Source organism: Sus scrofa, chromosome 1, assembly GCF_054392235.1.
Source record: "Sus scrofa isolate SSC_HxYL_T2T_F1_AM1 chromosome 1, Sscrofa_HxYL_maternal_Yorkshire_Landrace_v2.0, whole genome shotgun sequence".
In the NCBI taxonomy this organism is placed as follows: domain Eukaryota; kingdom Metazoa; phylum Chordata; class Mammalia; order Artiodactyla; family Suidae; genus Sus; species Sus scrofa.
The window spans coordinates 75,960,001-75,972,043 of record NC_139383.1 but is presented as its reverse complement, the minus strand read 5'-3'; the positions used below and the strand labels follow the sequence as shown (position 1 = coordinate 75,972,043).

The window sequence follows — 12,043 nt, the reverse complement described above, 5'->3', positions numbered from 1 at the left end:
TATTATATTTTGACCCATTTCTTAGAGGTAGTTTTCAAATGACTAAGACATATTCCTGGAACAGGTAACCCATGGAATAGCACTACTAATATGTGTGTTCATGATCTTTTTAATCTATACTGATTGGTGCCTGTTGCTTAGTTAAAAAAACTGGTAGGAGTGCACCATGAGGGCAGTGTGGCCTGTGTGAACACAGCCAGTCACTGCTGGGCGGCACAGCCCCCCACCTGCCCCGCATAGCAGTCCTTCCACATGGGCTCTTCTCACTCTGGTCACAGGTACAAGTGGAAGCAGGATAGAGGGGAAAAAAATGCTGAAGCCTTGGTGTGCTTACCTTTTCCTTCCATCAGAAGGCAGTAGGGAAACCAAAGTAGGAGAGGGCAGAGGGCTTCCCAGCAGGCAAGAGAATAGGGGAAGAGCTAACAAGTGCTCAAGGGTGGGTGAGGCGGGCTTCCAGGGACATTTCCCCCCCCCCCCCCGGCACTGACTTTGATGGTAAACGGAAGGACAGCAGGGGGTGGGGAGGGTGGAGGTGAGAGTCTGTACTTTTCCACAAACATTTACTGAGCACCATTTAGGGACTATTCAGGGGCAGCAGGGAACACAAAGACAGGCTTTGCTCCAGGAACTTAGAGCTTAGTAGGACGGCAGTAACACTAAACAGCAGCAGCACTCTTCTCCTGATGGCTTCATGACACCCTCCTCGCCAAGTTATGTGTTAAGCAAAGTGTGCTTGCCCAGAAAGCATGTCTACATTTGGGACAATGTGCCGGGTACCACAAAAAGGATAAAGGGTATATTGTCGTTAAATATTAAAAAAAAAAATGTTTTTCAAGTTCTACAGGATAGTAACATTATATTTACACACAGAGTTGCCTACAAACCAGATCATGTCTGAGGATCAAAATGAGGGCTGTTGCCACTAATAGCCCAGTACTTTTACCACTGTGGTTATCAAAACAGCTGGTAACATGAGGCATTTACGGCTTAGTGATAGACAGCCAGCCCTTCTGGGTTGGAATCCTGGTTCCTCCATTTTCTAGCCGTTTGACCTTGGGCCAGTTACCTAACTTCTCTGTGCCTCAGTTTCCCCCTGTGTAAAATGAAGATGATAGTCAAGAACTATTTCCTAGAGTTAGTGTGAGATTTGAGTTAACACAGCTTAAGGAAAGTAGAACAGAGCCCATCACACACCACACAGGAAATGCTGGCTCATGTCATTTCTCCCTAACCACCACCCATACACTTAGGGAGTGGCAGGAGTCCCAAGGAGGGGTGACACTCCAACAGAATACAGCTCTGAGTGTTGGGGCTGACAGTGTAGACATTGACCAGTTGGGGGCTTAACATCTGCTCCTAAGAAACGCCCCGCAAGAGCTTGGGTGACAGTGTCTAGCTCCCCCATCCAGGTTTCTCTATCTCTGTCGCAAGAGCCCCCGATCCACTGGCTCCTTGCCAGGTACCTACTGTCAAAATTTTTTATATTGGTGGTTGTTGTATACCTCATTTTTAGAAAAGGAGTATTGGTTTGCCTCATAATTTCAAGAACAATTGGTAGGACTTTTGAACTGTCCAGAGATAAGCAGATACATTTATATATAACTGAAAATGAACTTACTATATTTTAAAATATACGAGAACCTGAAACATAATGAAATGAGAATTTCAAACATCTTGTATAAATTTCTCTTGGTTTTGGCATAGCTTTAGAAATCTAAAATTGAATAGGTGACATTTGAAGAACCTAGTTACAGATTTTCAATTTAAAGCAGGCACCCCCCCATCCAAAAAAAAAAAAAAAAAAAAAAAAAAACCCCACAAAAAACCCAACACTCTTGGGCAGTTGCCATGACAACATAATGTAGCGCCTACCAAGCTCTTTGTTATCCTGCTGAAGATGCTGTGTAAAGACACACTCATGTTAGATTCTTTACTAATTAAGTGGAAAAGGTTAAAAAAAATTGTAGATCCACACGGTTTTCATCTGTGCTACTTCTCAGAAAGGCAAATACTAAATACTTTAAGAAAAATAATTGAAAGTAATTTAACAGCAAGACCAATTACAGATCAAAGTAGATAACGATGTTGAGGAAAATGGGGGTAAATGTTTCTCTCTTATTTTGTATGCTATATTCACTTTATTATCTGCTCCTCCTAAATTGTGCCATACTATTTTAATGAAATAATCAATGTGGATAACACCATTTGGTTAACAAAGTCTCTTACTTTACAAACACATTTCAATACTTCCCATCTTTGACTATATTTATATCAATTAATTTGGGTGCCCATATTTCCATATGCTAATTAGACCTAGGAAAGAAAAACTGTCCCTGAGTTAATATGAGTTTTTATGTTTTAAAAAAGAGGAAGGAAAATAGTGACAGAGGAGAGAAAGAAGGGATACATAGCCCTTTTGGAGGCTGGGTTTAGGCTGAGAGAAACAGAGATGGCCTTTTCTCACTCTAGTCTCTTTTCCTAAGTGGTGTCATCTTTAACCAGTGACTAATTATCACCCAAATTAATTTTTTAAAAAAAGGTTGTGACTTAGCACTAAGAGCAGAAGAGTCAGAAAAACCAGATCAGAAGTAAAGAAAGTAGTGATCAACAATCACTGATTCCTATGTTCTGTTTCCACTGTCTCTGCTAGTGGTTGCCTTCAACGCTTCTATTTCCCAGTGAAGATGGTGCTCTTCTCATCTATGACATGTAAGTAATGTTTTATTGTCCAACGTTAAAAAAAAAAATAAAGTGGGTTTCTTATTTAAAAAAAAAAAAAGTGTGTATGTGTGTACACATTCCCAGAGGCTCTTTTCTGAGTTCCCGATCAGTTGATTCAACTGCCTCCCCTAAACATGACCACTTTGGTCCCCCTTCAAAGGCAAAGGGGGTCCTCCTCTAATGCTCCTCACCCCAGTAAATGGCAGCTGTGAATGGTCTTAACACAGTTCCTAAAAGGTATTCAATACCTATTTGTTAAGTGAATAAATGAATGAATCAATAAATGAGTCAAACCTATCACACAAACCACAAAACCTAAGGGCCATCCTTGGTAAGGCCTTTTCCCCAATCCAATTCCTGTCTATTTCACGATTCAAATATTTCCCAGGTCTGTCCCATTTCCCAAATCCTCACAGTCACTACTGTCTAAGCCACCAGTCTTTGCCTGGATCACTGTAACCGCCTCTTAACAACCAATCAGGAGCATGCAGATGCACAACTGCGAAGTCAGGCAGTCAGCATCCATTGAATAATTTATTAAACGAACCGATAAATCTGGACTAAGAAGAGGGACGAGAACATTTACTAAATGTCAGCTCTATGCCAGACACTGATCTAGACACCTTGGATAGCCTATCTCAATCAGCACAGTGACCCATTTTTATTTTTTAGTCCTTTGTCTTTTTAGGGCCCTACCCAGGGCATATGGAGTTTCCCAGACTAAGGGTCTAATATGAGCTACAGCTGCCGGCCTACACCACAGCTGTGTCTGCGACCTACTCCACAGCTCATGGCAAGGCTGGATCCTTAACCCACTGGGCAAGGCCAGGGATGGAACCCGCAACCTCATGGTTCCTAGTTGGATTCGCTTCCACTGTGCCACAACGGGAACGCCACAGTGACCCGTTTTATAGAAGAAACTCAACCGAGCACATGGTAGCACTGAGCCTCTCCTGGTCACAACCTTTGCTTTGTTTGGTTCCAATGATAAATAAGGCGATGGTGATGATGACAATGTACTGAGGAGAAACTGATCTAAGCACTCTGTATGCATTATTTCATTTAAGCGTCATGACCCTCCTACGAAGCAGGTTTTATTATTATCCCATTTTGCAGTTAAGAAAACTGAGCCCCACAGGACTTAAGTTACTTGCTCAATGTGGTGTAGGTTGCAGACGGCTCAGATCCTGCGTTGCTGTGGCTCTGGCGTAGGCCAGTGGCTACAGCTCTGATTCGACCCCTAGCCTGGGAACCTCCATATGCCGAGGGAGCGGCCCAAAGAAATAGCGGGGGAAAAAAAAAAAAAAAAAAGTTACTTGCTCAAGGTGATAAACCAAGAAGCAGCAGAGTGGTCAGTTAGGATATAAACCTAGTTCTGTTTATTGAAGAATCTACTAAACACCAAGTTATTACCAAAGAGCAGGTTCTAAGAATTGGTGAAGATACACAGCTAGAAGAGATAAACCCATTCCTGCCCCCAAGGGTCTTATATTGAACTTGAGGAGCCTGTCTTCAGGGTCAGAGCTGTTCTTCATCCTGCCTTTCCCCACTGCCGAGCAGAGTTTCTAGAGGCAAGCCCCCAGTGACTCCAATCCCACCTCCAAAAGGTGCATTTCAATTACAGGCAAGGCCGCCAACCTCTTCCACGTCCCCACAGCTACCCTGTTTTCCTCAGATAAGGTACAGGAGGAGATGCTTTAGTGCTTATACTAATTTGATGACAAGACTGGTTATTTTTCTCATAAAGTCTTTTAAAAAAGCACCCCAAATGGCATGAACACAAAGATTTTTCACAAGGTCTAATTTAATACTTACAGTTTTATAACTCCATCTGGGCACCTTGAACAGAACTGCTGGCTGCTCTTGTCTTGCCTATGTTGACTCTGTCCCAGTTGCTCAAATCTACAAATTGCAATGGATAAAAAGTAAGCTAAAGGAACTACCTGCAACCAATTCAGTAGATCACACAAAAGGGTATGAGCATTTGAGTGACAGTGATATGCTTCTATCAGAAAAGCACAGGAGTTCCCGTCAGTGGCTCAGTGGTTAACGAATCCAACTAGGAACCATGAGGTTGTGGGTTCGATCCCTGGTCTTGCTCAGTGGGTTAAGGATTCATACATTTTTATCACTGAGGGGCACTGAGAGTCTCAGGCAGTAAGAGACTCCAAATATAAATTGTTTCAGAATCCTTCTAAATCCTACTATTTTGTTCCAAGTGGAAGTCATTTCCTGCTGTATTGTTAACTATTTTCAAGTTTTAAAAGTTATACTACGTAAAAGTTACTGTAACATTTGCATTTGTTCTTAATCTGTCATGAAAATATTTACCTTAAATAAATGGAGAGATCCTCTTCTGAGAGGCCCTCTGAGAGGTTAATTCCATACACCTCTTTCATGGGCTGGACCACATTCTGGAGTCAAAAGGGGGGGGAGCACCAGGAAGAATTTTTAGACATCTTCTGTATTAATAATTTCCAAAGATGAAGAAAATGAACCTGTGAATTTTCCCACAAAAGCAATCACAGTGTCCCTTCAACCTGTTCATCAAATTTCTCCGTTAATGATTTGTTAAAATCTGACTTCATTTTCACTAAAATAGTTTATTTTGGGGTAAACAACTACTAGGTAATTTACTGCTTTTGTATAATTCAGGAGTTGCCAAATATATTTTATAAAGGGCCAGGCTGTAAATATTTTAGGTTCTTTGGGTCATATCATCTCTGACAAAACTACTCAACTTTGCTGTCACAGGGCAAAAGCACAAATAGACAATATAAAATCAAAAAGGTATGAGAGTTCCCGTCGTGGCGCAGCAGAAACGAATCCAACTCCGAACTATGAGGTTGTGGAGGATCCCTGGCCCCACTCAATGGGTTAAAGGTTGGGAGTTGCTGTGAGCTGTGGTGTAGGTTGCAGGCGTGGCTTGGCTTCTGTGTTGCTGTGGCTTAGTGTAGGCCAGCAGCTCTAACTCTGATTAGACCTCTAGTCTGAGAACCTTCATATGCTGTGGGTGTGGCCCTAAAAAGCAAAAAACAAAAAACAAAAGAAAAAAAAAAAAAAGGTATGGTTGGTTATTTATAAAACAGGCAGCAGGATGGTTTGGCCAACAGGTTGTAGCTGGATTGGATTCAGTTCTTACACCATCACATGTAAAATGTTATGCCATCTCTACCTCTGATGACTTTTGGCTATTTCTAGAAATCAAATTTCCCCAAAGCTAAATTTGGTTTTTCTGTTGTTTACTTACCTTGTGTTTTCCCTCAATATAAAGGTAATGTTGAATTGAACAGGTCAATTTCCCACTGGGGTTCTGCCAAGATTGTGAGGCCCAGGTCCAAGCCCTACATTCCAACAATGTGCTGAGCAAGGGAATGAACAGACCTCAACTGGATGGGCTGCTCAAAGAGGGACAGAGTTCTCTGAAAGAATCCTGTGGTGGGAGTGCCTGTTGTGGCTCAGCGTTAATGAACCCAACTAGCATCCATGAGGATGCAGGTTTGATCCCTGGCTCCACTCAGTGAGTTAAGGATCCAGCATTGTCATGAGCTGTGGTGTAGGTCGCACAGAAGGCTGTAATCTGGCGTTGCTGTGACTGTGGTGTAGGCTGGCAGCTGCAGCTCTGATTGGACCCCTAGCCTGGGAACTTCCATATGCTGCACAAGTGGCCCTAAAAAGGAAAAAAAAAAAAAAAAAAATTCTGAGATACCAAAAAATGTACTATTATACCTGGGAGCAAAGACACCAATTTGGTGAAATTTAAAAGGAAGCCATTTTCATAATGTCTGTGGCAAAGGTATGCATCTCCATGAAGCCTCAAACACTACGTGTTAGAAATGATGTGTCATCTTGTGAACTTTTCTCCCTCTCAGCCTTCCCACCGAAAGCAGAGGTAGTTCCCAAGCCCTGAGAGGTACCGCATGCTCCTCTCTGCTGCCCACACCTCTGTCACTTTGGCACTGTCGCCCGTGTCGGTCATCTTCACTGGAGTGGAGCGCTGGGACACAGAGCCCTCATCCTCCCGGTCGGTGCCCGAGTCATCCTCGGAGCTGCTGGACGCGGCTTCCTCACTGGGGGGAGGCGGGGCGCTGGCAGCTGTTTTCCGCTGTAGCACAGCTTCTTCTCTGTTGCTCTTGTTTCTTTAAAAAGATGAATACGGTTGTGAAGCATCTGTCAACGGAACCCTCAACACTCACTGTGTACCACCCTATCCCAAAGCCTAGTCCTGGAGAAGCCTAAGAAAATGGTCTGGGAGAAGCTAGTTTCTGGCTTCAAGTTGTGCTAAAGGTAAAAGTTTAATATTTTATCATGTACTGAGCTTATATGAATTTAAGCCTTGTTATAAATTCAGAAAATAAACAAGTATGTGCTTGTAGTGTGCAGAAAAGGCTTTTCACCACTTGGCTACTGTGTCTTCCTTTGGTAACTGAAATCAGTATTTTCAAAATTTATAGTACAATAATAGAAGACTATTACATTTGAGATATTAGTAAAATTACCTACAATCTGTAGGAGCTTGAAGAAAGGTCTGACAGCCAAATCCATGTGTATTTCTGTCCCTCCTATGGATTTTTATCAATCACAGTAGCAGCTGTACCAAAGTAATGAGCAGCTGATGAACATAAACTAAAATTTTAAAATGTTTTTATTAGGAGTTCCCATCGTGGCTCAGCCGAAACGAATCTGACCAGCATCCCTGAGGACACAGGTTCGATCCCTGGGGCCTCCCTCAGTGGGTGAACGATCCAAGATCCAATGTTGTGGTGTAGGTCAAAGATGTGGCTCAGATCCAGTGTTGCTGTGGCTGTGGTGTAGGCCAGCAGCTGCAGCTCCAATTTGACCCCTAGCCTGGGAACCTCAGCCTTAAAAGTTTAAAAAATTAAATTGTTTTATTAGCAAATAGCTATATTTGCCGAACATCCCTTCTAGTAATAGCTAATACATGGTTAAAAACAAAAAAAAAACATTTATTTTTATTTTAGTGCCAAATTTGAGAGTAGTAAGAATAATGTTTCTTTTCTTTTTTTTAATTCAGAAAACATTCTATGATAATATTTTTGGCTTTTATGAAAAATTCAATATTTCATTCTTACTTTTAAAAAACTGCAAAGGACTTAAAATGCCATTAATATTCATTTTCTAGGAAAGAAGCATGTAATACTATCTGACCAAGGGTTAGATATTACAAAAAACAGGAGTTCCTGTGTGGTGCAGTGGTTAGCGAACCCGACTAGGAACCATGAGGTTGTGGGTTTAATCCTTGGCCTCACTCAGTGGGTTAGGGATCCGGCATTGCCGTGAGCTGTGGTGTAGGTTGCAGACGTAGCTCAGATCCTGCGTTGCTGTGGCTCTGGTGTGAGCCGGTGGCTACAGCTCCAATTGGACCCCTAGCCTGGGAACCTCCATATGCTGCCAAGTGTGGCCCTAAAAAGACCATTAAAAAAAAAAATTACAGAAAATAAATTTATTTCTGACTTCCTGAAACTAAAAGTTGATACATTTTGGCACTATACACTAATATCTGGTCCTTTAAATATTTGTCCCAGGAACTCAAATTCTAAATGTCCTGAGAACATTCCTTCTTTTAAATTCCTCTTAGCACCCAGGCCGTTGCTTAACATGACGCTATTGAAGGTCACAAATTTAAGCCACATAAATGGCATTATCTGGAAAACAGTAGTATCCATCTCATTGTATAAACCACATGAAGCTAGAATCCAATTAGGACCCCGTACGCATTCCCAAATACTATGAGGACTCAGCATCGTCTGGCCAGGGCCTAGAAGAAATCTTATCACTGGGATTATTCAGGTCAGTGGAAGTACCAGAGATTCTTATGCTAGAACACTTTCATTCCACTCTCAAAGCATAAAGACTATAAACATGGTTTATTCTCTTCCTCGTATTATTGCATTAATAAAATCACAGTCATGCTCAAAACAACTTTATAGTAATACATAGAACATCTATTAAGTTCTCTGTCTGAGCATATTTGCTTTACTGTTTCCTTGGGACGCCAACAAAAATAAATACAATGAATATAAATGTTTACCTAAGTATTTGATGTTGTGGGAAATAGAGGATGCTGAGTTATTAAAGGACATACACATTATCTGCTACCTGCCTTTATGCCATCTGTGAAACTCCTAATTTAAAATAATACAATGCACTGGGTTGCTGCAATTCCCATAAATTCTACTTTCAATGTCAAACGCTTTAATGATCCCAGAGCTATAAATAAACTACCTGTGGCGATGCTGTGAAATGGGCTATGCTCCAAATGAGCTTACTTGACATTCTTAGTTCCTGGTGGCAATTATACTGCAAGCGCTATATTATTTTACACGAGTCTTTAAAATTTCATTCTACATGCAAACCTTACCCCAATACTGATTTTCCGGTTTCGTCTGGCTTACGCACAGTAAACGGACTTGGGTCAATGCCAACGGTCTTAGGCATAAAGTCACTGAAGAAACGGGAAAAAAATTCCATGTGAATCATTGTCTATCCAGATGACATTAGCTTCCACCTCAATTCACATCCCTGTATTATTTCTTCTTAGGCCTCAGAGCTTTATATATTCTAAGCCAAATGTTCAGGAGAGTTTAGGTGATCTGGGCCATAAAACCCCGTAAAACCTCAGTCTTTGCTGTGAATTTTCTCTGACTATGCGGGCCCAACAGTTTTGAATTTAAGACTTTGTTTACTGGGACAGAGTTGATACCTGAATTACTGCTAAGATGCATACTCTCTGGTTGTGTATCGCAATGCGTTTTCAGGTAAAATTAAACCCATAAAACCAATGGCAGAACACTAAGCCACCCAGTTTTATGGACAATGTTTTTATTACACTATACCACCTAAGGAGGTGGATGTAATGATTAAAAACATGGTAGTATGAATTGAAGTATCAGCATCTGCCTCATTAGGCTGGGGTTAGTTCATTAAAACACTGTTGGAACACTTTAAATAGAAGCTATTAATTTGCCACTTGCTGAGATAAGCTGAAGCTACTTCCTCACAATACAGGGCCTTTCCTACTGCTACTGCTAAAGCCAGACCAAACTCCTTAATAGATGCCAAAAAGGCAACAGTTGCGTGATTTATGCAGATAAGACTCAATGTCTAGCAAGGATACTGCTCCAAGTGTGTGACTCAATATTAACTTTTTTTTTTTTTTGAAGGAAACAAGAGTAATATTGAATCTGACTCAAAATGCCTTCTTAACAGTTTGAAAATGTTGTTTTTACAATGTGATTTCATTTTTCTTGCGTTCTTTTTGAACATAAAACAGTCAATCTTCATTGTATGTGGACTCCATATTTGAGAATTTGCTTATTCAGTAAAATTTATCTGTAACCCCAAATTCAGCACTGAGAGCTCTTGTGATCACCTGCAATCAGGTGCCTGTGCAGCTCAGTGAAAAATTAGAGTAAGCCAATGCTCATGGTCCCAGTTTGAGGTGCAATAAGGTGATGCTCCGTCTCCTTGCTTTAGCTCTCATTCTGAAAACAAGTGTCCTTTTCACAGTCCATTTAGTGCTATATTTGTCACACTTTTTTGTGCTTTTTGGTGATTTCGCCATCTAAAATGGCCCCCAAGCAGAAAGCTGAACCTACCTAGCATTTCTAAGCACAAGAAAGCTGTGTGTTATAAAGAAAATAGGCAAGTTACAGAAGCTTCATTCAGACATGAGTGGCAATGCACTTGGCTCTAAGTTCAATGTTAAATGCATTGACTATGTATATTCAGTAATATATCTATAAACAGAAGCATACAAAGCAAGGTTACTCATGGATTGGCTGACAAAAATGTTATTATGATCAGAGGCTGGCAGGAACCTAACGCTGTTTCCCCTAAGAGGAACGGTTCAGTGTTCTCTAAGTGTTTGTAGGAATTTTATACAGCGTAACTCCCGCAAATAAAGAAAATCAACTGGATATCTGTAGATATACATATATGTAACATCATTCAACCTTTGCCGAATTGCAAAGTTCTGGAAAATGACAATGATCCTACAGTTAAAACTGGTAAACTTTCACGAGTGTAACTAAAAATTAAGCAAGTGAAAATTCCAAACTTTGTATGTGAAACTGAAGCAACATGTGGAAAGATTTCTAGGAAACAAACCATAAAATAAATGATTCTACATGTACCACTTAGGTCTAGGCATGCATATATCACCTTTGAAGAAAACGTAAAAATACACTACGTAAGCACAAAAATAAATTGTACAATTTAAAAATAAATTGTAAACTTTGGTATAAAACATAATGATCAAGAATTGATTTTCTTTGCCTGATTTTCTTATTCTAGTCCCATCATTTTTCCAAAAGGCCCCATCAAACTGGAAAAGAGATGGAAAAATAAAGTACGTTCAAAGGTGACAGGCTAGGATGCAGAGAGTCTACAATGTCAAAGGAGTTATGAAGGAAAGAAGGATATTTACCCTGAAAAAATTAATATTGCCTCCTTAAAAATCTAAAGGGCTGGCACATCAAAGAGAAACTAGACTTGTTCTGTGCCTAATAAAAATTGTACTATAATGAGAGCCACCGTCTATGAGTCACCTAGCTGTGTCAGGCAGGTACTACATACGGCACTTGGGGTGTATGTGTGTGTGTGTGTGTATGACACACACCCCTATCTATATGAAATGAAGAAGACTCAGATCAGTTGGATAATTTTCTTAAGGTCACACAGGTAAGCCATGGCTGGTCTAAGATTCACATGCTGGCCTTTCTAGTACCCAAGACTATGCTTTCTGTCCAGTAATTTACCTTAACTCTCAAGTTCCATGTTCCATTAAAAAAAAAATGAGTTTATTCCAAATGACAAACCAGGACAGATGGGAGGCATATTTCGACTTCTCTAAGAGGAGAATTTAACTCCAGTTGTCTAACAATACAAGGACAGCCTCCACAGTGCTGGCTCCCGTCGCAGGAGGAATTCAGAGGCTGAATAGCCACCTGATAGCAGGCTTGCAGAAGAGATTTCTGGTAAAGAAAATCTATGTAAACTAAGCTGTCTAGCTTCAGAGAACTGGCAACTTACCGTGCTGAACTTGTCATAGCCAAGCAAAACGTATCATCAAAACTGCTCAGCTCGTGTGGTCGAAAGAACTCGTTGTGGATGTCTATCTCCTCTTCATATTTGTGAAATTTCTTCACTATCAACTTCTTCAAGTTCGCAGCACAGATAACTAAGAGAGAGAAACTGCCTGTTACTCTTCAAGTCTTTAGATTACAGCTCGCAAACATTTCTGTAACGTCAACTGTGTTCACAGCACACTGAACAAGGCTCAGCTCCTGCCTCTGGTACT

The 12,043-nt window shown here is 40.8% G+C and overlaps 1 protein-coding gene across 4 annotated transcripts in view; it reads right to left on the bottom strand.

Moving 5' to 3' along the window:
• The window catches only part of FIG4 (FIG4 phosphoinositide 5-phosphatase), a 144,980-nt gene that overhangs the window by 42,613 nt on the left and 90,324 nt on the right, over positions 1-12,043 (bottom strand). For 3 of the 4 annotated variants that reach the window (XM_021068077.2, NM_001243250.1, XM_084980609.1), the window contains 5 exon segments: positions 11,776-11,923; positions 9,104-9,187; positions 6,665-6,860; positions 5,053-5,135; positions 4,537-4,623 (listed from right to left, as the gene is read on the bottom strand). In XM_021068077.2, coding sequence (XP_020923736.1) covers positions 4,537-4,623; positions 5,053-5,135; positions 6,665-6,860; positions 9,104-9,187; positions 11,776-11,923 — 598 coding nt within the window. 4 annotated transcript variants of the gene reach the window in all.